This window comes from Pseudochaenichthys georgianus, unplaced genomic scaffold (assembly GCF_902827115.2).
Source record: "Pseudochaenichthys georgianus unplaced genomic scaffold, fPseGeo1.2 scaffold_754_arrow_ctg1, whole genome shotgun sequence".
In the NCBI taxonomy this organism is placed as follows: Eukaryota; Metazoa; Chordata; class Actinopteri; order Perciformes; family Channichthyidae; genus Pseudochaenichthys; species Pseudochaenichthys georgianus.
In genome coordinates this window covers 35001-62541 of record NW_027263304.1, presented here as the reverse complement: position 1 = coordinate 62541, position 27541 = coordinate 35001, and the positions used below count along the sequence as shown (strand labels likewise).

General features: G+C 45.8%; 1 protein-coding gene across 1 annotated transcript in view; it reads left to right on the top strand.

Moving 5' to 3' along the window:
* Positions 1-27541, top strand: part of LOC117444218 (carnitine O-palmitoyltransferase 1, liver isoform-like) — a gene marked incomplete at its 3' end in the record, with an annotated part of 68331 nt that overhangs the window by 6197 nt on the left and 34593 nt on the right. Inside the window, exons 2-3 of the mRNA XM_034079872.1 lie at positions 11028-11169; positions 17673-17812. Of these exons, the coding sequence (XP_033935763.1) occupies positions 11029-11169; positions 17673-17812 (281 nt within the window). The remainder of the gene's footprint in view (positions 1-11027; positions 11170-17672; positions 17813-27541) is intronic.

Sequence of the window (27541 nt, the reverse complement as noted above, 5' to 3'; positions counted from 1 at the left end):
CCCTCCCCTTTTGCTGTCCTCTCAGGCCCCTCCCCTTTTGCTGTCCTCTCAGGCCCCTCCCAGGGTTCGTACGGGTGCTTGAAATCCACGAGTAGCCTCCTGCAAAGTGTGCAACATAACGATGCGAGAGTCTGCGCTGACGAGCCACATGAAAGGTACGCCGTAGAGCATTTTAGATTAGGCTAACGCTGCATGTTACGTTTGTTTAAGCTAACGTTAGCGAGCTGAATAGCGAACTCCATGAGGGATAATAATAATTGCAGGGGACAATCATTTCAGAGGAGCGTTACAGTCGCCATCGTGTGGTGTTCAGAGGACGAAGCACTCACGGCATTTCGTGTTATAGTCACGAAATATAATCTATTGATTCGACACAGAGCGATTTTGAACGCAATGTATTTCTACTGTATGTTTCGTGCCTAAACCAAATGTGACTTGCTCTATCGAAATCAGTCGCATTGACCCGAAGACACATTTCCGTTTGTATTACTGGTCTCGGGGAAGCTCGCGAGTGTGTGTGTGTGCCGGGGAAACACTCACAGGAAACACCGGCGGCTGTTCTGCCTGCTGTGACGGTGCATTACTCCGCTCTCCGCTTGTAATCATGCCGAAGCTTCAAAGCTGTATTTATCTTCTGAATTTGCCGAAACAAGTTTAATATTCTGAAAGCCAAGACTTTGTTTATTTGAAACCTGATAAAAACAAACTGTCTTTTATATAAAATTGAAGTATTATAGTAAAACTACATTTAGCTTTAATCCCATGTAATGGTAGAATGAACACAGTCTTCATTTGGAGATGTAGAAGTCAGGAGTCTTGAGTCGTCAACATTACAAATCATTTACATATTTGTAAATATTATTTTCCACTTGCTTCCATTGAGTCTATTTTTATGCAGCTCTGTGTGATTTTGTGGCTACAATTCAGACTAATACGCTACTAGAGGTGGAGAAGTACTCAGATATTGTACTTGAGTAAAAGTAGAAGTACTCAGGTCTTGTTCTTGAGTAAAAGTAGAAGTACTCAGATCTTGTACTTGATAAAAGTAGAAGTACTCAGATCTTGTACTTAGTAAAAGTAGAAGTACTCAGATCTTGTTCTTGAGTAAAAGTAGAAGTACTCAGATCTTGTACTTGAGTGAAAGTAGAAGTACTCAGATCTTGTACTTGAGTGAAAGTAGAAGTACTCAGGTCTTGTACTTGAGTGAAAGTAGAAGTACTCAGATCTTGTACTTGAGTGAAAGTAGAAGTACTCAGATCTTGTACTTGAGTGAAAGTAGAAGTACTCAGATCTTGTACTTGAGTGAAAGTAGAAGTACTCAGGTCTTGTTCTTGAGTAAAAGTAGAAGTACTCAGGTCTTGTAGTGAAATTATAAGTACTCAGATCTTGTACTTAATAAAAGTAGAAGTACTCAGATCTTGTACTTAGTAAAAGTAGAAGTACTCAGATCTTGTTCTTGAGTAAAAGTAGAAGTACTCAGATCTTGTACTTGAGTGAAAGTAGAAGTACTCAGATCTTGTACTTGAGTGAAAGTAGAAGTACTCAGATCTTGTACTTGAGTAAAAGTAGAAGTACTCAGGTCTTGTACTTGAGTGAAAGTAGAAGTACTCAGATCTTGTACTTGAGTGAAAGTAGAAATACTCAGACCTTGTACTTGAGTCAAAGTAGAAGTACACAGATCTTGTACTTGAGTGAAAGTAGAAGTACTCAGATCTTGTACTTAGTAAAAGTAGAAGTACTCAGATCTTGTTCTTGAGTAAAAGTAGAAGTACTCAGATCTTGTACTTGAGTGAAAGTAGAAGTACTCAGATCTTGTACTTGAGTGAAAGTAGAAGTACTCAGATCTTGTACTTGAGTAAAAGTAGAAGTACTCAGGTCTTGTACTTGAGTAAAAGTAGAAGTACTCAGATCTTGTACTTGAGTAAAAGTAGAAGTACTCAGGTCTTGTACTTGAGTAAAAGTAGAAGTACTCAGGTCTTGTACTTGAGTAAAAGTAGAAGTACCAGAGTGTAGGAATACTCTGTCACAGTAAAAGTCCTGCATTCAAAATGTCCCTCAAGTGAAAGTAGAAAGTATTCTCATCTAAATATAGTGAAAGACAGTGAAAGTAGTCGTTGTGCAGATTGGTCCATTTCAGAATAATATATATGATGTGTTTTATAATGATTGATCATGAAAGTGTTCTCAGAGCTGGTGAAGGAGCAGCTAGTCTGAAGTACTTTGTAGACTGCAGGGTAGCTGGTGAAGGAGCAGCTAGTCTGAAGTACTTTGTAGACTGCAGGGTAGCTGGTGGAGGTGCAGCTAGTCTGAAGTACTTTGTAGACTGCAGGGTAGCTGGTGAAGGTGCAGCTAGTCTGAAGTACTTTGTAGACTGCAGGGTAGCTGGAGGAGGTGCAGCTAGTCTGAAGTACTTTGTAGACTGCAGGGTAGCTGGTGAAGGTGCAGCTAGTCTGAAGTACTTTGTAGACTGCAGGGTAGCTGGTGAAGGAGCAGCTAGTCTGAAGTACTTTGTAGACTGCAGGGTAGCTGGTGGAGGTGCAGCTAGTCTGAAGTACTTTGTAGACTGCAGGGTAGCTGGTGAAGGTGCAGCTAGTCTGAAGTACTTTGTAGACTGCAGGGTAGCTGGAGGAGGTGCAGCTAGTCTGAAGTACTTTGTAGACTGCAGGGTAGCTGGTGAAGGTGCAGCTAGTCTGAAGTACTTTGTAGACTGCAGGGTAGCTGGTGAAGGTGCAGCTAGTCTGAAGTACTTTGTAGACTGCAGGGTAGCTGGTGGAGGTGCAGCTAGTCTGAAGTACTTTGTAGACTGCAGGGTAGCTGGTGAAGGTGCAGCTAGTCTGAAGTACTTTGTAGACTGCAGGGTAGCTGGAGGAGGTGCAGCTAGTCTGAAGTACTTTGTAGACTGCAGGGTAGCTGGTGAAGGTGCAGCTAGTCTGAAGTACTTTGTAGACTGCAGGGTAGCTGGTGAAGGTGCAGCTAGTCTGAAGTACTTTGTAGACTGCAGGGTAGCTGGTGGAGGTGCAGCTAGTCTGAAGTACTTTGTAGTAGTGTTGTCACGATACCAACATTTTGGTTTCGATACCGATACCAAGTCAAGAATTGCGATTCCGATTCTTTTTCGATACTTTTCTTAAAAAAAGGGAAACACGGAATATCGGCTTTAAAATTAGGAATAACAGATGATTTTAGCAGTCAGAACAACTAAAGCAGCAGTGTTACTAAGAACAGAAACACCAAAGAGACACATCTAATATAAATATATATAAAAGCATTTATTTTAATTGTGTAGCAGTGAGTTTAACATTTTGGCAGCACTGTTGAGCATTTTGAAAATGTATTTTCATGCCTCTGTGCAAGGCTTAGTCTTTCTATCTTTATAGCCACTGGTGTAAAGTAACTAAGTTCATAAACTCAAGTACTACTTGGGTACAATTTTGAGATACTTGTACTTTATTTAAGTATTTCAATGTTTCTTTTGCTACTTTGTACTTCTAATCCACTACAGTTCAGAGGTACATGGTGTACTTTTACTCCACTGCATGTATTAGTGATGACTACTTTTACTGTTGCTACTTTAATACTTTTACTTGAGGAACATTTTGAATGCAGTACTTTTACTGTAACAGAGTATTCCTACACTCTGGTGCTTCTAGTACAAGACCTGAGTACTTCTACTTTTACTGTCGCTACTTTAACTATATTTTGATGATAATACTTTTGTACTTTCATTTGAGGAACATTTTGATTGCAGGATTGTTCCTACATTCTGGTACTTCTACTTTAACTCAAGTACAAGATATATACTTATACCACCTCCGTTTATAGCCTATGAAAAAAACTAATAGAAAACGAAGGCTAAAGCTAACGTTAGCAGATAGTGATGCTAGTTTGCTAGTTAAGTTTGCTCAACGATAATATTGCGACAGAAACACTTTTCAGTGCACATCACGCTCTGCCGCTCCGACAGGGAGCTCTGCTCTGAACACCTGAACGGCCCGTTCACAGACTTCTGGCGTCTTTTTTGTCAACAAGCCGAGGCGCAGCGGCAGTTGCACTCCCACTTGCAGCCATGCTTCTCGTTTTCTCACATGCTCTGGCAGCTAGCGCGTGGCCGCGTGCACGAGAGAGGGGAGGGACTTAGAGCGTGCTTGAGAGGGAGGGACTGCAGGCACGGCTGCAGTGCAGGGAGTGGAAGCAGAGCGCTGAACACACACGGCTCTTATTAAAACGGCGCTTTTTCACGGGAGTACTTTTCCCCGTCATTCTTAAAGTACCGATACTAATGAAACGGAGGAATCGTACCGTTTTTAACGGCAGGGTATCGCGGTACCTTTCAAGTATCGGTACACCGTGCAACACTAGTACCTCTGAACTGTAGAGGAGTAGAAGTACACCATGTACCTCTGAACTGTAGTGGAGTAGAAGTACACCATGTACCTCTGAACTGTAGAGGAGTAGAAGTACACCATGTACCTCTTAACTGTTGAGGAGTAGAAGTACACCATGTACCTCTGAACTGTAGTGAGTAGAAGTACACCATGTACCTCTGAACTGTAGTGAGTAGAAGTACACCATGTACCTCTGAACTGTAGTGAGTAGAAGTACACCATGTACCTCTGAACTGTAGTGGAGTAGAAGTACACCATGTACCTCTGAACTGTAGTGGAGTAGAAGTACACCATGTACCTCTGAACTGTAGTGGAGTAGAAGTACACCATGTACCTCTGAACTGTAGTGGAGTAGAAGTACACCATGTACCTCTGAACTGTAGTGGAGTAGAAGTACACCATGTACCTCTGAACTGTAGAGGAGTAGAAGTACACCATGCACTTCTGAACTGTAGTAGAAGTACACCATGTACCTCTGAACTGCAGTGTAGTAGAAGTACACCATGTACCTCTGAACTGTAGTGCAGTAGAAGTACACCATGTACCTCTGAACTGTAGTGAGTAGAAGTACACCATGTACCTCTGAACTGTAGTGAGTAGAAGTATACCATGTACCTCTGAACTGTAGTAGAAGTACACCATGTACCTCTGAACTGTAGTGGAGTAGAAGTACACCATGTACCTCTGAACTGTAGTGGAGTAAAAGTACACCATGTACCTCTGAACTGTAGAGGAGTAGAAGTACACAATGTACCTCTGAACTGTAGAGGAGTAGAAGTACACAATGTACCTCTGAACTGTAGAGGAGTAGAAGTACACCATGTACCTCTGAACTGTAGTGGAGTAAAAGTACACCATGTACCTCTGAACTGTAGAGGAGTAGAAGTACACCATGTACCTCTGAACTGTAGAGGAGTAGAAGTACACCATGTACCTCTGAACTGTAGAGGAGTAGAAGTACACCATGTACCTCTGAACTGTAGAGGAGTAGAAGTACACCATGTACCTCTGAACTGTAGAGGAGTAGAAGTACACCATGTACCTCTGAACTGTAGAGGAGTAGAAGTACACCATGTACCTCTGAACTGGAGAGGAGTAGAAGTACACCATGTACCTCTGAACTGTAGAGGAGTAGAAGTACACCATGTACCTCTGAACTGTAGAGGAGTAGAAGTACACCATGTACCTCTGAACTGTAGAGGAGTAGAAGTACACCATGTACCTCTGAACTGTAGAGGAGTAGAAGTACCTCTGAACTGTAGTAGAAGTACACCATGTACCTCTGAACTGTAGAGGAGTAGAAGTACACCATGTACCTCTGAACTGTAGAGGAGTAGAAGTACACCATGTACCTCTGAACTGTAGAGGAGTAGAAGTACACCATGTACCTCTGAACTGTAGAGGAGTAGAAGTACACCATGTACCTCTGAACTGTAGAGGAGTAGAAGTACACCATGTACCTCTGAACTGTAGAGGAGTAGAAGTACACCATGTACCTCTGAACTGTAGAGGAGTAGAAGTACACCATGTACCTCTGAACTGTAGAGGAGTAGAAGTACACCATGTACCTCTGAACTGTAGTGGAGTAGAAGTACACCATGTACCTCTGAACTGTAGTGGAGTAGAAGTACACCATGTACCTCTGAACTGTAGTGGAGTAAAAGTACACCATGTACCTCTGAACTGTAGAGGAGTAGAAGTACACCATGTACCTCTGAACTGTAGAGGAGTAGAAGTACACCATGTACCTCTGAACTGTAGAGGAGTAGAAGTACACCATGTACCTCTGAACTGTAGTGCAGTAGAAGTACACCATGTACCTCTGAACTGTAGTGGAGTAAAAGTACACCATGTACCTCTGACTTGTGTTCACTACCAACCTAAAAGTACCTCAACAATTAATCAATAATGTATTGAAAAGGTATTTGGCTGATTGTTGTATATCGGCTCAGCCAGGTATATGGGAGGCCCAGTCTACGTACAGATCACTCATTTTGAAATATTAAACTTAGTTTTCTTTTCTTTAATTTTTCATCCTCGTGTAGAATGCTATCACGAAACACACATTTGGTTGTTTATCCCATAAAGAACATCTGATTATATGAGAGGTAGGGAAATAATCATTTGAGTGTGTGTATATAAATATGTAATTTACAGCAGCTGTAAGATGCTTGAAAAGCTGGAAAATGCACCTTGAAAAGTGCTTGAATTTGACTTTGGAAAAGGTGTAAGAACCCTGCCCTCCCCTTTAGCTGTCCTCTCAGGCCCCTCCCCTTTAGCTGTCCTCTCAGGCCCCTCCCCTTTTGCTGTCCTCTCAGGCCCCTCCCCTTTAGCTGTCCTCTCAGGCCCCTCCCCTTTAGCTGTCCTCTCAGGCCCCTCCCCTTTAGCTGTCCTCTCAGGCCCCTCCCCTTTAGCTGTCCTCTCAGGCCCCTCCCCTTTAGCTGTCCTCTCAGGCCCCTCTCCTTTTGCTGTCCTCTCAGGCCCCTCCCCTTTTGGAGCGTAGGGCAGAATCAGGGGGGAGTTCCGTCTCGTAGCGTTTGTGCACGGTTTTGAAATGCCGCTCCTAAATTACCCTTCTTCGGTAAAGCCTCGCTCGCATTGCAGACGAGACACAGATGGACTTTGCAAAAATAATCATCCTCATCCTATGACAATTATATATTTTGGGCTTTTTTGCTTCTGCCATTGCGGTCTTGTGTGGTGCGGACTGTTACTCCTGTTGCCACGGACAACGTCAGCGAAATAGTGCCCTCTGCCCACCAGCCACGCCCCCACACATGGGGTGACGCCGGCCAATCACAAAGCTTTGGTGCGTTCAAGTGCATTGTTCTGTCACGGGAAGATTATGTTACAGGACATTAACGATACAACAGAATATTGTTGTTCTATTTTTAGACGCATCTCGCGATCGACCGGTCGGGCACCCCTGGGCTCGACCACAGGTCCGTTGTGGAGGCAAAGTAGTCCGCTGAGGCCACGCCTCTCAACTTCCCCACGGCATTTGTCCCGTAGCGCAGACCTGCTGAAAGAATACCGAGCCGGCATCGCGTACCGCTTGTCCAACGTGTTGACGAGTTGCTTAAAGCCCCGGTTGCTAACGGCGCTAACTGGGCCCATATCTTTAGCGATGTGAAATGTAATGGCACCTGTAATATCTCGGTGTCTGCGAGCTCGTGGCGTCGGCCGTTGCTCTACAATGCGTCCTGAGTCGATGTGGTGGATGAAGTCGAGCGGCATCTGCTTTTTGTTGTGTTATTGCGCGGTCGTGTTGCACTTTGTGTATTTCAGATGATTAAAGAGATGGTTGTGTTGTCCTGAAAGCCAGAGTACTTCCAAGTAGTGGAAATAGTTTTACCCTTCTTTTTAACGAGTTGCTGCTCTTGTTCCGACGTCTTCGCTCGCGCTGAACTCTCGCAACACGTCACTCCCACGTGGCCGAGTGCGCTTTTAGGGAGGGGTGAAAGCGCGCCCGGCAAAATAATCGTATTTTGTCAATTATGCTGTTTTCATAATCGTAAGCCGTAATCGCGATTAAAATACAATTAATTCCACAGCCCTAGTGTGTGTGTCCTCGTTCTGAGTGTGTGTGTCCTCATTCTGTGTGTGTGTGTGTCATACTGAGTAGGGATGGGAACGATTAATCGAATATTCGAAATTATTCAGGTATTCGAGTTATGAATATTTGAATTGTAATTCTTTTGTTTGAATAATTCAATGTATCCGACGGAGCCATAGCTGCGTGTGTCGGGTGTGTGTTGCTCCGCCCACCGGCCCCTCACAGCGGGCAGAGCTGCTGATCTCTCTCGCGTCCGGTTAGACTTCACTCGTGATTATGTCCAAATCCATCAGATCTAGTTCTAGCTGATGCTACGGCTGCTGCCCCCCCACACGCAGACTCAAACCTCATCTTCGGCCCACATCCCAGCTGAGAGGGTCTTCTCTACCGCTGGCCTGATTGTGAATCTCCCCTGAGGAGACATGCTCATATTCTTAAAGAGGAATGAATAGCTGCATTCTGTGATAGGCCCTGTTCCAGGTTGATCTCTGTTGTCACGGGTTACGGTACATTACATGTCACTTGACGCTTTTATCCAAAGCGACTCACACACTCAGTACTGAGGACACTCCCCACAGGAGCACTTTGGGGTGAAGGGTCTCAGGGACACAACGACATGCTGACTGCAGCGGGACTCGGACTTGCTACCCCCTGATTCCAAGTCCGTGTGTCCTCGTTCTGAGTGTGTCCTCGTTTTGTGTGTGTGTGTGTGTCCTCGTTGTGTGTGTGTGTCCTCTTTGTGTGTGTGTGTGTGTGTCCTTGTGGTGTGTGTGTCCTCGTTGTGTGTGTCCTCGTTGTGTGTGTGTGTGTCCGTTGTGTGTGTGTGTGTGTGTGTGTCCTCGTTGTGTGTCTGTGTCCTCGTTGTGTGTCCTCGTTGTGTGTGTGTGTGTGTGTGTGTGTCCCCGTTGTGTGTGTGTGTCCTCGTTGTGTGTGTGTGTGTGTGTCCTCGTTGTGTGTGTGTGTGTGTCCTCGTTGTGTGTCTGTGTGTCCTCGTTGTGTGTGTGTTGGTGGAAATAAAGGAGCACTGACGAACGGCAGCGCTGACGCGGTTGTGTTTCTGTCCAGTCGGAGAGTGCTTGTGAGGAAACTCCCGGCGTCTGGAGGAGAATCCAAACGCAACGAGGACACACACACAACGAGGACACACACACAACGAGGACACACACACACAACGAGGACAGATGAGACATTTTACAGATGTAAATAAAACACACAGTCATAGCGTGCCTGACGTCACTCGAGGGCGAGGAATGGGGAAGTGTATCGAGGGACGGGTCCAGAAAGGGTTCACTTTCGTTCTGATCATCGTTTCCCTTTGGACCAAATGTGTTCATATCGCCCCTGGTTACGGTTATACACAACTTTATGTTTCGTTATATATCACCGTTAACTTCCTTATCCATGCTGATGCTCAGTGAGTGTGTTCGTTGTTGTAATCATACACACTTGTAGCAGCTGCAGCTCGTGCTCACTCAACTCGCCTTCAGCTGCAGCTCGGTTTATTGGCTCATCGATTAAATTATTAATATTCACACACACACACACACACGCGCACACACACGCAGACTCACACGCGCACACACACGCAGACTCACACACGCGCACACACACACAGACTCACACAGACTCTCACACACACACACACATTCACACACAGACTCTCACACACACACACATTCACACACAGACTCACACACAGACTCTCACACACACACACACACACACACACACACACACACACACACACACACACACACACACACACACACACACACACACACACACACACACACACACACACACACACACACACACAGAGCTCCAACAGCACTCAGATCTACAAGTGAAAGTGAAAGCACTGTCAAAAAATACTCTCTTACAAGTATTTCAATGTTTTACTTGAGTAAAAGTACACGAGTATCAGCATCAAAGAGTCTTAAAGTACACGAGTATCAGCATCAAAGAGTCTTAAAGTACACACAGTTGCATAAAACGTGACAAACTTTGATGAAATCTTGAATGAAATGTGTTTTCTGGAGCGGAGGGATCTGGGTTGCATGGTCTATTTAACTAAAGGTGTTTTTGGCAGCGATGTGCGTTCATACAGAGTGTGTGTACTCGTTGTGTGTGTGTACTCCTACTGAGTGTGTGTACTCGTTGTGTGTGTGTACTCCTAATGAGTGTGTGTACTCGTTCTGTGTGTGTCCTCCTACTGAGTGTGTGTAGTCACACTCAGTATGACACACACGCACACACACACACACACACACACACGTATGTGGACACTTTAAGGAGAGGACTCTTTAAAGTAGAGACACTACATACTGATATACGCCTGAACATCAGCAGGAGAGGACTCTTTAAAGTAGAGACACTACAGACTGATATACACCTGAACATCAGTAGGAGAGGACTCTTTAAAGTAGAGACACTACATACTGATATACACCTGAACATCAGCAGGAGAGGACTCTTTAAAGTAGAGACACTACATACTGATATACACCTGAACATCAGCAGGAGAGGACTCTTTAAAGTAGAGACACTACATACTGATATACACCTGAACATCAGCAGGAGAGGACTCTTTAAAGTAGAGACACTACACACTGATATACACCTGAACATCAGCAGGAGAGGACTCTTTAAAGTAGAGACACTACATACTGATATACACCTGAACATCAGCAGGAGAGGACTCTTTAAAGTAGAGACACTACATACTGATATACACCTGAACATCAGCAGGAGAGGACTCTTTAAAGTAGAGACACTACATACTGATATACACCTGAACATCAGCAGGAGAGGACTCTTTAAAGTAGAGACACTACATACTGATATACACCTGAACATCAGCAGGAGAGGACTCTTTAAAGTAGAGACACTACACACTGATATACACCTGAACATCAGCAGGAGAGGACTCTTTAAAGTAGAGACACTACACACTGATATACACCTGAACACCAGCAGGAGAGGACTCTTTAAAGTAGAGACACTACATACTGATATACACCTGAACACCAGCAGGAGAGGACTCTTTAAAGTCGAGCGATGTCTAAGTGTCTCTGTTCCTCCTGCAGCATGGCGGAGGCTCACCAGGCGGTGGCCTTCCAGTTCACCATCACTCCAGAGGGGATCGACCTGCAGCTCTCGTACCAGGCTCTGAACCAGATCCTCCTGTCGGGGGTTCGGTCGTGGAAGAAGAGAGTCAGCAGACTGAGGGTGAGCACGAGGGGAAGTACCTGTATCTCTGAGAGGGGAGGGGGTGGGGCGTAAGCAGGGGTAGACATTAAGGGTAAAGTAGAATTGCATTGTCGCTGGTGTCACCATGGTAACCACCTTCAACTAGGGTTGCCAGAAACTGACCATGATCAAAATCGATTATTCGGTAGCCCTGGCGAATAATGCACGCAGGCTTCCTCCAAGTTTACAGTAAAACAAACTGGTGGTGTGACCAATGACCATTTACAATTATTAATACTATTACTATTATTAGCATATATATATTTATATATATTTTGGTTGAAAAAAAAAAAAACGACAAAGAAAAAAATATATATAAATAAAATCGATTTTTAAAAATAATATTCGATTATGGAGACTGTAGCGAATAATCGCTGGCATCCCTACCTTCAACGCGATCCGGCCACACCTGCTGGCTGAGAAGCTGTCAGTGATGCAGGTGGGTCGCAGCCTACCTCACCAGCAGACCTCAGCACGTCAGACTGCAGGGCAGCGTGTCTGACGTGCTGCCGAGCAACACCGGAGCCCCCCAAGGAACTGTGCCGTCACCTTTCCTGTTCACCCTCTACACCTCCGACTTCCGCTTCGACTCTGGCTCGTGCCACCTACAGAAGTTCTCTGACGACTCCTCCATCGTCGGCTGCATCACAGATGACGATGAGGAGGAGTACAGGGCCCTGGTGGAGAACTTCGTAGGCTGGTGTGACAACAACCACCTCCAGCTCAACATCAGCAAGACTAAGGAGCTGGTGGAGGACTTCAGGCGGAGCAGGAAGAGGCCTCTGACCATCAGGGGGGAGGAGGTGGAGGTGGACTTCAGGCGGAGCAGGAAGAGGCCTCTGACCCCCTCACCATCAGGGGGGAGGAGGTGGAGGTGGACTTCAGGCGGAGCAGCAAGAGGCCTCTGACCATCAGGGGGGAGGAGGTGGAGGTGGACTTCAGGCGGAGCAGCAAGAGGCCTCTGACCATCAGGCGGAGCAGGAAGAGGCCTCTGACCCCCTCACCATCAGGGGGGAGGAGGTGGAGGTGGTGAACAGCTACAAGTTCCTGGGAGTGCCCTTGAACCATGAACTGGACTGGTCAGACAACACCGATGCTCTCTTCAGGAAGGGACGGAGCCAGCTGTTCTTCCTGAGGAGGCTCAGGTCCTTCAAAGTGTGCACGAGGCTGCACACAAACACGAGGGACGCTGGCAGGCTGAACAGGCTCGTGAGGAAGGCTAGCTCTGTAGTTGGAGTACAACTGGACGATCTGGAGGAGGTGGCAGAGGGGAGGACGAGGAGGAAGCTCGACAGCATCCTAGAGAACCCCTCCCACCCCCTCCACGCAGAGCTAGTGAAGACGAGGAGCCCGTTCAGCCACAGACTCGTCCCTCCACCACAACGCACCGAGCGCCTCGGACAGCCTGTTGTGCCTGTGGCCGTCACTGGTCATCAATATACACAGTTTCCATAACAACCCATGCTAACTTGTCACTTTAACTTGTTCCGCACTTTATAACTTAGAGCAGGGTTGTCAAACTCAATTTCTTCGCGGGCCACTTCAGCATTATGGTCGCACTCAAAGGGCCGGTTGTAACTTTAAGACTATATCAAAATACATATATAAATATTTAATATAAAATAATGTATTATATGACATCATTGCCTCTGCATTGGATTATTATCGGATAGGGTAATAACTTCATAATTAACTACATCTAAAAGCGGAAGTCCCTTCAGTGCGAATGTTACAAAATGATTTAAAAAAAAATCTAATTCTAAGAAAAAAAATTATATTTTGAAGAAAATAAGTCAAATTCTGAGAAAAAAACTTGGTCTGACAAAAAAAGTCAAATTTGAGATGCATTGTGGGAAATGTAGTTTATGGGCAACGTGCTTCTGTAAATCGGCATGTAACCGTATAATGAACATATTATATTCTTTGCAATCTCTTGAGGGGCCGCATTAAATGAAGTCGCGGGCCGGATTTGGCCCCCGGGCCTTGAGTTTGACACCCCTGACTTAGATGATGACCAAATATGCTGACAGTTATTTGACTCTTATTTTTATTCATCTCCTATTTTCATAGTCTTTTATTATTATCATTACTTCCTTGATTTATGTTATTTATTATTTATCTTAGATGTGATTGATCTGTGTGAATCGTTGCTGTCCTGTTTGTTCACGCTCACCCTGTTGCTGCTTCGTGCACCTGAACTTCCCCTCGGGGGTTAATAAAGGTTCATCTTATCTTAACTACATTACTACGTGTACGACAACATTTAATCATCAGTTCTTCCTCATTTCCCTCAATTGCTCATATTTGGTTTATTCAAATTATTATATTGTGGTGATTGTTAAAGAGAAAAAGAAGGGTGGCATTTCTGCTACGAGTATTATTATTAGTATAATGCACGTTCTGCCTTCCTGTCCCCAGGAGTAGAGACGTACTGGCTGTGTAATAGATCAGATCCCTCATTCTCCTAAAGCCAATACCTTTATATTCTCCTCTTCACTCGCTGTCAGCGTTGATGTACAGAGCCGACACAAGACCTGGTTTATATCGTATTAAGCCAACTCCATCGATCAAGCCAGTGTGGCTGAAACTTTCTCTCCTCTCCTTTAACTCCTCCGGTGACATTCTTTTATTTGAAGATTGTTTGTTGCCCGGGGCTTGGCCGGTCACCAGGGTTTTTAAAAACATTTTGGCGAATGGTTAGGTGCACACGGGAGCCTGCTCGCGCTGCACTCCGCAGCAAACAGCGGTTTGCTTTTCACCCAACAACGACAACCGGCTCACGAAACGCTATGTTGTAGCGTTAATAAACGAAACAATTTAACAAAATTGCTAGTCAAGATACCAATACCACAGGACAATGTGATTTTGAGCGGGCAAGTGGAAAGTACGTTATGCTGGCCCGGGGTGTCGAGATGGTGCTTCCAGGCCAGTGGGCCATTTATAATGTCGAGCCCTGGGTGTAAGGACGTCGTGTGTTAAAAGCAGAGGGTTTATTACGGGGCTACATTCCCACCTGGAGAGAAGCAGGTCCAACGTGTTCTGATGGGATGTCTGCGCGCACACACGCCCACAGACACACACACGCATGCACGCCCACACACACGCCCACACACACACACACACCCACACACACCCACCTCAGGAATGTGTGTGTGTGGAGTTGCGTTTGAGGCCAGGCATTTTCCAAACAATGTTTGATAAGAAAATAACTAACATTTATGATAGAAGATGTATGAGAAAAGTATTCACATCTATAGAAAAATAACAACTTGAAATACGATAAAAAATTATAAAATAAAGTCACAATGTTTTAGGAAAAAACTGTAAACTTTACGATACAAATTAAAAATAAAATATTGAAAAATGTATGAGAAAATCAACTCGGAAATATACGTGGAAAAAAAGACACATTTATAGGAAAATATTTGAATTTGAAAGTCTAACTAGAGAATGCTTTATGCTGAAAAGTAATGTGTGAGAAGAAAGTGAAGAATGTAGATTGAAATGATACATGAACACTGGGGGCTTGAATGTGTGATGACAGAAGAAAAGAAAGTGAAAAGGCTTGGAAAAGCAGCAGAATATTTTAACTGCAAACTTTTGAACTAACTTGATGGTGAATGATCTGTCGCCATGGCAACGGCATTTGATGACACCTCATAATACGCTTAGATGCGTTGATGGCTGCATCGTTACCAAACCTGTGAAGTTCTGGGCTGTTTGGAGTATTTTCACTGAAGTTATGAGAAAACCGTGTTTCATGTCGAGCATTGTGTTGCCGTGGCAACGGCATTTGGAGAAATCTCAAAACTGTCCCGTAGATGTTTTCACAGCTGTTGGCACACATGTGAAGTTTGAGCAAGGGATGCGTTTCCATGGAAACAGCCTATGGTGAGATCTCAGATTTGGCGTAGAGCTGTTGAGGCATGGAGAGGTGATATACAAGCGAAGTTTGGGGGACGATTGGACCGTGTCCATTGGAGTTATAGCATCATCGTGTTTTATGGCGAGGGATCCGTTGCCATAGTAACACCACATTACATAACATCAGATTTGATGCAGAGCTGTTCAGGGCCGCAGTGTTGACCATCACGTGATGTTTGGTGGCGTTCTGAGCATGTCAGTTGGAGTTATGACATCGTGTCCCATGGCACAGGTGTTTATGTTTGAGGTAACGACACTATGAAACACTTGAGCCCAGAGATCAAAGGTTTCCATGGTGATGTGCAGTAACCAGTGAGAGGAGAGCCTTTCCCTTGTTCTGAAAGAGAGATAAACCTCTTACATGTGAACATTTTGTGGAAGAACCGTAACAGATATCGGTGAAATTTCAAAGCGTGAAGCATGTCAAGGACCCTGAGCATCTGAAGTGTGCTTGTTGTGTAGTTTCGGGTTCATGATGTGGCCTTTTGGCAGATTAACTAAAGGTGTGCGGCTGCTGTGGGGGGGAAAGGTGAGGCTGAACTTACAATGGGCTTTAATGGAGACATGTTGAACGTTGTTGTCACTTCTTGCCCTCAAGAGGCATTTTGTTTAATTAATTTTGCTTAATTTTAATTTATTTTCAAGCTACGAGATGTTTTCCTACATTTGTCATGAAAAATTATGTCTCAGGAATGTAGGGTTTGGGAATTATGACAGTTTTAAAAGAAAATATGAAGGCGAATTTCAAGCTGTCCTCCACTCTAGCTGTGACATCAGTTATTGGTAAAATGTGAATAAAACCTCTAAAACAAGGTCTGAACAATGTTTAATATTTCTAAAAGTGAGAATCAGATTTAAAAGTTGTTTGACACGAATAATGTCAGAAAGATTTGTAACGTTTTAAAGTTGGAATGAGGTTTCTGAGTGAAAGTATGAAGGAGCAGTTAGCAGTTGAATTCGCATGAAGATTTGTTGAAGTTGAAGATTTCCTCCATTGACCTCCATGTTAAAGATGTGATGCATTATGGGATGTCAATCAATCAATCAATCAATGTTTATTTATATAGCCCAATATCACAAATGTTACATTTGTCTCAGTGGTCTTCACAGTGTGTACAGAATATCAGTATGACAATACGACACCCTCTGTCCTTAGACCCTCACATCGTACAAGGAAAAACTTCCAAAGAAAACCCAGTTTAAAGGGAAAAATGGGAGAAACCTCAGGGAGAGCAACAGAGGAGGGATCCCTCTCCCAGGACGGACAGACGTGCAATAGATGCCGTGTGATGTATCTCTGGAATTCTGAATGAATGAGAAAAGGAATAGCGATCGATTCCCGACCGAGCTGAACGGAGTTCCTGCGATGTGGAATGTGGGAGGAGAAGAGGCGCGAAATAACCCGGCGGAATAAAACTAAAGAATTCGTCCGTAGAAGAGCGGAAAGTTGTATCGGCGTCCCGCAAAATAGTTTACACCTTTTTAGGTTAACACTGTATTTTCCAAAGTGACTCCATTGATGAAACATCGGGAGTCGATACGCACACTTTGCAGAGGTGGAGGAAGGACTTGATAACGTACTAAAGCAGTGGTACTCAGCCTGGTCCTAATCAGGAGCCACATTGACGAAAAAATATTTTTGCAAGAGCCACAATCCAGAAACGCTCCTTTCCTCCTGAAAGCATTATGCATTTGGGAATATGGATAATAGTAATATGTTACTAAGGAATGAAAAGCATAATGTACAGTGCAATAACTGATTTATTATTTTCACTGCGACCACAACACACACATTGCTGACTGCCCATAGCAACAGATAACAGACGGCATGGTTACTGATCACCACAGGGTGCCTCTGTCGCTCTTTCACTCGTATTTGTGTGGAATACGTTTTTTTGAGCAGTTCGGTTCTGTTTGAGTCTCGCCAGCTTTTCCGCCCTCAGCTCTCCACCTTTCGGAAAGTCGGTACTGAACTGCGGGTGTTTTGTGTCGTGATGCAAATTGGACCTTTTTAAATTGTGAAATGACGTTGTCGCAAAGCAGGCAGATGCATTTTCCCGAACCGGTGGAGACGAAGAAAAAGTTCCCAGTCCTCTTTAAATGTTCGATATTCCTCTTCATATTTTCGTTTCCTATATTCCTTTGCCATTTCTGCATAGTGCTGTAAGCTAGTTTCCCAGTGTGACGGAGCAATTATCTCGCGCACCTGCAATCAGAGCGCGGAACCTGAAATAATTTAGAGCACGAAACCTGAAATAATTTAGAGCGCGGAACCTGAAATAATTTAGAGCGCGGAACCTGAAATGATTTGTGATTGGTTGTTCAGAGGGATGGGGGGGGGCGGCTTAAAGACTGATGTGTGACTTGTGAGTGATAATGAAATGTTGATGAATTCTGCTGACAATGTTTTTTTTAATTTATTTATTTTTATTTATTTTTTAAGTGGGACTTAAAAGAGCCGCATGGGGCTCGAGTATCGCTGTACTACATGATGAACTCTGTTAAAGGGGAAAGAGGGGCAAGTGTTTCTGATGCGTTTTCTTCTTCTGTGGTTCCAGAACGGCGTGATCAAGGGGGTGTACCCGGCCAGCCCCTCCTCCTGGCTGTTCGTCGTCATAGCGATACTCGCCACCATGTACATGCGCTCTGACCCCAGCATGGGTCTGATCACCAAGATACAGCAGCACCTGCCACTCAGGTAACCACACACACACACACACACACACACACACACATATATACACAGAACGAAGACACACACACACACACACACACACACACACACACACACACACACACACATATAATCACAGAACAAAGACACACACACACACACACACACACACACACATATACACAGAACGAAGACACACACACATATACACAGAACGAAGACACACACACTCGGAACGAAGACACGCACACTCAGAACGAGGACACGCACACTCAGAACGAAGACACACACACTCAGAACGAAGACACAAACACTCAGAACGAAGACACACACACTCAGAACGAAGACACACACACTCAGAACGAAGACACACACACACACACTCAGAACGAAGACACACACTCAGAACGAAGACACACACACTCCGAACGAAGACACACACTCTCGGAACGAAGACACACACACTCGGAACGAAGACGCACACACTCGGAACGAAGACGCACACACTCGGAACGAAGACGCACACACTCGGAACGAAGACGCACACACTCGGAACGAAGACGCACACACTCGGAACGAAGACGCACACACTCGGAACGAAGACACACACACTCGGAACGAAGACACACACACTCGGAACGAAGACACACACACTCGGAACGAAGACACACACACTCGGAACGAAGACACACACACTCGGAACGAAGACACACACACTCGGAACGAAGACACACACACTCGGAACGAAGACACACACACTCGGAACGAAGACACACACACTCGGAACGAAGACACACACACTCGGAACGAAGACACACACACTCGGAACGAAGACACACACACACACTCAGAACGAAGACACACACACACACTCAGAACGAAGACACACACACACACTCAGAAAGAAGACACACACACACTCAGAAAGAAGACACACACACACTCAGAACGAAGACACACACACACACTCAGAAAGAAGACACACACACACTCGGAACGAAGACACACACACACTCGGAACGAAGACACACACACACTCGGAACGAAGACACACACACACTCGGAACGAAGACACACACACACACTCGGAACGAAGACACACACACACTCGGAACGAAGACACACACACACACTCAGAACGAAGACACACACACACTCAGAAAGAAGACACACACACACTCAGAAAGAAGACACACACACACTCAGAACAAAGACACACACACTCGGAACGAAGACACACACACTCGGAACGAAGACACACACACTCGGAACGAAGACACACACACACTCGGAACGAAGACACACACACACTCGGAACGAAGACACACACACACACTCAGAAAGAAGACACACACACACTCAGAACGAAGACACACACACTCAGAACAAAGACACACACACTCGGAACGAAGACACACACACACACTCGGAACGAAGACACACACACACACTCAGAAAGAAGACACACACACACTCAGAAAGAAGACACACACACACTCAGAACAAAGACACACACACTCGGAACGAAGACACACACACACTCGGAACGAAGACACACACACTCGGAACGAAGACACACACACACTCGGAACGAAGACACACACACTCGGAACGAAGACACACACACTCGGAACGAAGACACACACACTCAGAACGAAGACACACACACACTCAGAACGAAGACACACACACACACACACACTCAGAACGAAGACACACACACTCAGAACGAGGACACACACACTCGGAATGAAGACACACACACTCGGAACGAGGACACACACACTCGGAACGAAGACACACACACTCGGAACGAAGACACACACACTCGGAACGAAGACACACACACTCAGAACGAAGACACACACACTCAGAACGAAGACACACACACTCAGAACGAAGACACACATACTCAGAACGAAGACACACACACTCAGAACGAAGACACACACACTCAGAACGAAGACACACACACACTCAGAACGAAGACACACACACACTCGGAACGAAGACACACACACTCGGAACGAAGACACACACACTCGGAACGAAGACACACACACTCGGAACGAAGACACACACACTCAGAACGAAGACACACACACTCAGAACGAAGACACACACACTCAGAACGAAGACATACTCAGAACGAAGACACACACACTCAGAACGAAGACACACACACACTCAGAACGAAGACACACACACTCAGAACGAAGACACACACACTCAGAACGAAGACACACACACTCAGAACGAAGACACACACACTCAGAACGAAGACACACTCAGAACGAAGACATACTCAGAACGAAGACACACACACACTCAGAACGAAGACACACACACACTCAGAACGAAGACACACACACTCGGAACGAAGACACACACACACAGAACGAGGACACACACACACACTCAGAACGAGGACACACACACACACTCAGAACGAGGACACACACACACACTCAGAACGAGGACACACACACACACTCAGAACGAAGACACACACACACTCAGAACGAAGACACACACACACACAACGAGGACACACACACACTCAGAACGAAGACACACACACTCAGAACGAAGACACACACACTCGGAACGAGGACACACACACTCGGAACGAAGACACACACACTCGGAACGAAGACACACACACTCAGAACGAGAAGACACACACAATCAGAACGAAGACACACACAATCAGAACGAAGACACACACACTCAGAACGAAGACACACACACTCAGAACGAAGACACACACACTCGGAACGAAGAAACACACACTCGGAACGAAGACACACACACTCAGAACGAGGACACACACACTCAGAACGAGGACACACACACACACTCAGAACAAAGACACACACACTCAGAACGAAGACACACTCAGAACGAAGACACACACACTCAGAACGAAGACACACACACTCAGAACGAAGACACACACACTCAGAACGAAGACACACACACACACTCAGAACAAAGAAGACACACACACTCAGAACAAAGAAGACACACACACACACTCAGAACAAAGAAGACACACACACACTCAGAACGAAGACACACACACACTCAGAACGAAGACACACACACTCAGAACAAAGACACACACACACTCAGAACGAAGACACACACACACTCAGAACGAAGACACACACACTCAGAACGAAGACACACACACAACGAGGACACACACACACTCAGAACAAAGACTCACACACTCAGAACGAGGACACACACACACTCAGAACGAAGACACACACACTCAGAACGAAGACACACTCAGAACGAAGACACACACACACTCAGAACGAGGACACACACACTCAGAACGAAGACACACACACTCAGAACAAAGACACACTCAGAACGAGGACACACACACTCGGAACGAAGACACACACACTCGGAACGAAGACACACACACTCGGAACGAAGACACACACACACACACTCAGAACGAAGACTCACACACTCAGAACGAAGACACACACACTCGGAACGAGGACACACACACTCGGAACGAGGACACACACACTCGGAACGAGGACACACACACTCGGAACGAGGACACACACACTCGGAACGAGGACACACACACTCGGAACGAAGACTCACACACTCGGAACGAAGACACACACACACTCAGAACGAAGACACACACACTCGGAACGAAGACACACACACTCGGAACGAGGACACACACACTCGGAACGAGGACACACACACTCGGAACGAGGACACACACACTCGGAACGAGGACACACACACTCGGAACGAAGACACACACACACTCGGAACGAAGACACACACACTCGGAACGAAGAAACACACACACTCGGAACGAAGAAACACACACACACTCGGAACGAAGACACACACACTCGGAACGAGGACACACACACTCGGAACGAGGACACACACACTCGGAACGAAGACACACACACTCAGAACGAAGACACACACACTCAGAACGAAGACTCACACACTCAGAACGAAGACTCACACACTCAGAACGAAGACTCACACACACACAGAACAAAGACACACACACACAGAACAAAGACACACACACTCAGAACGAAGACACACACACACACTCAGAACGAAGACACACACACTCAGAACGAAGACACACACACTCAGAACGAAGACTCACACACACACAGAACAAAGACACACACACACACAGAACAAAGACACACACACTCAGAACGAAGACACACACACTCAGAACGAAGACTCACACACACACAGAACAAAGACACACACACTCAGAACGAAGACACACACACACTCAGAACGAAGACACACACACTCGGAACGAAGAAACACACACACTCAGAACGAAGACACACACACTCAGAACGAGGACACACACACTCAGAACGAGGACACACACACTCAGAACGTGGACACACACACACACTCAGAACGAGGACACACACACACACTCAGAACGAGGACACACACACACACACACTCAGAACGAAGACACACACACTCAGAACAAAGACACACACAATCAGAACGAAGACACACACACTCAGAACGAAGACACACACACTCAGAACGAGGACACACACACACACTCAGAACGAGGACACACACACACACTCAGAACGAGGACACACACACACACTCAGAACGAGGACACACACACACACTCAGAACGAAGACACACACACACACTCAGAACGAAGACACACACACACACAACGAGGACACACACACACTCAGAACGAAGACACACACACTCAGAACGAAGACACACACACTCGGAACGAGGACACACACACTCGGAACGAAGACACACACACTCGGAACGAAGACACACACACTCAGAACGAGAAGACACACTCAGAACGAAGACACACACAATCAGAACGAAGACACACACACTCAGAACGAAGACACACACACTCAGAACGAAGACACACACACTCGGAACGAAGAAACACACACTCGGAACGAAGACACACACACTCAGAACGAGGACACACACACTCAGAACGAGGACACACACACACACTCAGAACAAAGACACACACACTCAGAACGAAGACACACTCAGAACGAAGACACACACACTCAGAACGAAGACACACACACTCAGAACGAAGACACACACACTCAGAACGAAGACACACACACACACTCAGAACAAAGAAGACACACACACTCAGAACAAAGAAGACACACACACACTCAGAACAAAGAAGACACACACACACTCAGAACGAAGACACACACACACTCAGAACGAAGACACACACACTCAGAACAAAGACACACACACACTCAGAACGAAGACACACACACACTCAGAACGAAGACACACACACACACAACGAGGACACACACACACTCAGAACAAAGACTCACACACTCAGAACGAGGACACACACACTCAGAACGAAGACACACACACTCAGAACGAAGACACACTCAGAACGAAGACACACACACACTCAGAACGAGGACACACACACTCAGAACGAAGACACACACACTCAGAACAAAGACACACTCAGAACGAGGACACACACACTCGGAACGAAGACACACACACTCGGAACGAAGACACACACACTCGGAACGAAGACACACACACTCAGAACGAAGACTCACACACTCAGAACGAAGACACACACACTCGGAACGAGGACACACACACTCGGAACGAGGACACACACACTCGGAACGAGGACACACACACTCGGAACGAGGACACACACACTCGGAACGAAGACTCACACACTCAGAACGAAGACACACACACTCGGAACGAAGAAACACACACACTCAGAACGAAGACACACACACTCGGAACGAAGACACACACACTCGGAACGAGGACACACACACTCGGAACGAGGACACACACACTCGGAACGAGGACACACACACTCGGAACGAGGACACACACACTCGGAACGAAGACACACACACTCGGAACGAAGACACACACACTCGGAACGAAGACACACACACACACTCGGAACGAAGAAACACACACACTCGGAACGAAGACACACACACTCGGAACGAGGACACACACACTCGGAACGAGGACACACACACTCGGAACGAAGACACACACACTCGGAACGAAGACACACACACTCAGAACGAAGACACACACACTCAGAACGAAGACTCACACACTCAGAACGAAGACTCACACACTCAGAACGAAGACTCACACACACACAGAACAAAGACACACACACACAGAACAAAGACACACACACTCAGAACGAAGACACACACACACACTCAGAACGAAGACACACACACACTCAGAACGAAGACACACACACTCAGAACGAAGACTCACACACACACAGAACAAAGACACACACACACAGAACAAAGACACACACACTCAGAACGAAGACACACACACTCAGAACGAAGACTCACACACACACAGAACAAAGACACACACACTCAGAACGAAAGACACACACACACTCAGAACGAAGACACACACACTCGGAACGAAGAAACACACACACTCAGAACGAAGACACACACACTCAGAACGAAGACACACACACACTCAGAACGAAGACACACACACTCAGAACGAAGACACACACACACTCGGAACGAAGACACACACACTCGGAACGAAGAAACACACACACTCAGAACGAAGACACACACACTCGGAACGAAGACACACACACTCGGAACGAGGACACACACACACTCGGAACGAGGACACACACACTCGGAACGAATAGACACACACACTCGGAACGAAGACACACACACTCGGAACGAGGACACACACACTCGGAACGAAGACACACACATTCGGAACGAAGACACACACACTCGGAACGAAGACACACACACTCAGAACGAGGACACACACACTCAGAACGAAGACACACACACTCAGAACGAAGACACACACACACTCAGAACGAAGACACACACACTCAGAAAGAAGACACACACACTCAGAACGAAGACACACACACTCGGAACGAGGACACACACACTCGGAACGAAACACACTCGGAACGAAGACACACACACTCAGAACGAGGACACACTCAGAACGAAGACACACACACTCGGAACGAAGACACAAACACTCGGAACGAGGACACACACATTTCTCACGTTCTCTTGTTGAACTCCTTTAAGGGTCGGTGCAGCTGCAGGTTTCTTTTGTTGACGATTATTTTACGAACCATCAAGGCTCATCTTAACAGTCACACATGTTGGTGGTGTCTTCAGGAGTACACCCCCTCTCGCTCCCTCCGCCCCCCCTCTGCTGGTCTGCTGCCCCCACCCCACGCCTCGGCACCACGGGTGCTCGGGCTCTGAGCTGCACTGCTCCCAGACTCTGGAACGCCCTCCCCCCGCACATCCGACAGTCAGACACAACCACCATGTTCAAATCCCAATTAAAAACCCACCTGTTCAATTCTGCTTACTCGCTGTAGTGCCCCCATTATATGTCCCATTTGTGTCCACTTGACTGTGTCCTCCATGACTTCCTGTTTGGGTTTTTTTGATCATGTTCAGCTGCCTCTTAGCTTTTATTTTATTTATTTTTAATTTAATTTTTTTTTTTTTTTTTTTTTTTTTTTTAATAAATCGTACGGTGTCCTTGGGTGTCATGAAAGGCGCCTAAAAATAAAATGTATTATTATTATTATACAGTGCACAAACAACATACAGCCAACAAAAAACACAAATAGAATGTTGTTGCTTTCCCAAAGTGTCCAAGCGACAGGAACCAGTCCAACAAGGAGACACGTTTCTGAGGCTTCGGAGTGTGTAGCCAGACGGTGAGCAGGTGGAGGTGTGCTTCTGTCAACTCTCACCTACTACCAGTGTATTCTCTGACACTAACCACTCCTCTGCCTCTCCCCCACATACTTGCTGAGGCAGAAGTGAAGCCAAAAGGTGGATCAAAAGGAACCGGGTTGCGCAAAGAATCCAGATGTTATAGAACTCTTTATTTAACGGCAGAAATTAAGAAATATTTCTTTTGACTAAAAGCGACGCTGAGAGCCGGAGAGCGAGTCTCACGCCGGGAGACATCAAGTCTCAAAGCAAGAATACACCTCTGTGCTTTGTTTACGTTAATCCAACAGAACAACGACCTGAGCTGCACGAGTTGTGAAGGAATGCATATAATGGACGTTATTTAGATGGCGATAAAGTGTTCCGGGGAGGGTCTTATCTCGAGCGTGTTCCCATTACCTTTGAACACATATATTAGAAGGATCGCGGTGGGATTTCGGCACCAAGAAGATTCTTTTTAGAATAATCTTCAGAATCAAGTTTATTACCAGGTGCGTTTCCACATCATTAGCTGTGGTGTCTGGTAGTCATGACAACATAAGAAAATACGTTTTCATTTCATTTCAAGCCTTTATTTAGTCAGATTGGCCCATTGAGGTCATAGACCTGCAGCGAACAGGATCCACGTGAAGCCTGAAACAATGGAGGACATTATATTTACAGGATGCATAGTTATCGACATGTCCAGGTGCCCATAGCATCACTTAGCCTAGCTCTGAAGACATGCAGAGGAAGGAGATGCTCTGTTTCAATTCCTGCTGAAGGCTGTTCCGAGCAAGTGGAGCTGCGCACAGTAGGGGTGTAGCGGTTCAGAGGTCACGGTTCGGTTCAACGAGGAAAAGCAAAGAAAAGTCCCAAATGCATAATTTTATTTTGCTGTTATTTATTTTTAACAGTCGAGCACGTTTTGGTGTGAAAATAAGGAACTCTAACATTTGGAATCATTAACTATTACACAGTTAAAAACAAACCACACACACACACACACACACACACACACACACACACACACACACACACACACACACACACACACACAGAGGGTTGGCGGAGGGTTAGTGTGTAGGGGCAGTGTGTAGTGTGCAGGAGGTAGTGTGTAGGGGTAGTGTGCAGGAGCGGTTTGGGATTGGGCCAGAGCGTTGAGCATGGCTCAGTGTTAAGAAATACACGTGGATAACATATCTAACCTTTACCACATGTTGTGCTTGATGACATGTGGCTCATGCCGGAGTCCATGTTGTGATGTCAGTTGAAGATCAGTTGCTTCCATACGACCCAATATTATGACTCTCAGGTTCGTCTCTCGTCCTGCTTTGTGAGATTCTGCCGTTTCCTCTTTGAACCAGCAGAGGGCGCTGTTGCTCTTCTGCAGCTTTAAGATATGAATGAGATCAAAGCAGTAGTGTACAGTCTGCTCCCTGCTGGCGGGAAGGCTGTATTACATGCCGGTGTGGCCTGTCGCTTCCTCTCAGTCTATCATCACAGAGAAACTGCAATAGGATTACAAGAAAGAGGAGAACGCAGTATTCCACTTGAAGCTGCTCTCATGCCGCGTCAGAGGGCAGATATCTTTTGCGAGGGTGTGAGATGTGTACGTGTTTACGGGACATCAGAAATGGGTTGAGCGTCCAGTGTTGTGTTTTCAGAATTCTGACTTTCCAATTCCAACTTCTTTACTTTATGTGGCTGTTTATAAAGACACAAAGGGAGAGCGAAATGTCAAGCGTTTGCTGTCTGGTATGTGACGATGTGCTATTTCAATACAAACATAATTGCATCGTAGTAGAGTCTCCAGCACAATGGCGTGGAGTGTTGTTGTGGTTGTCGAGGACGCTGACTGATGTCCCATAAATATCTGAGCTGCGAATAGACGGCTCTAAATGTAATCTAACATAATATCTTCTG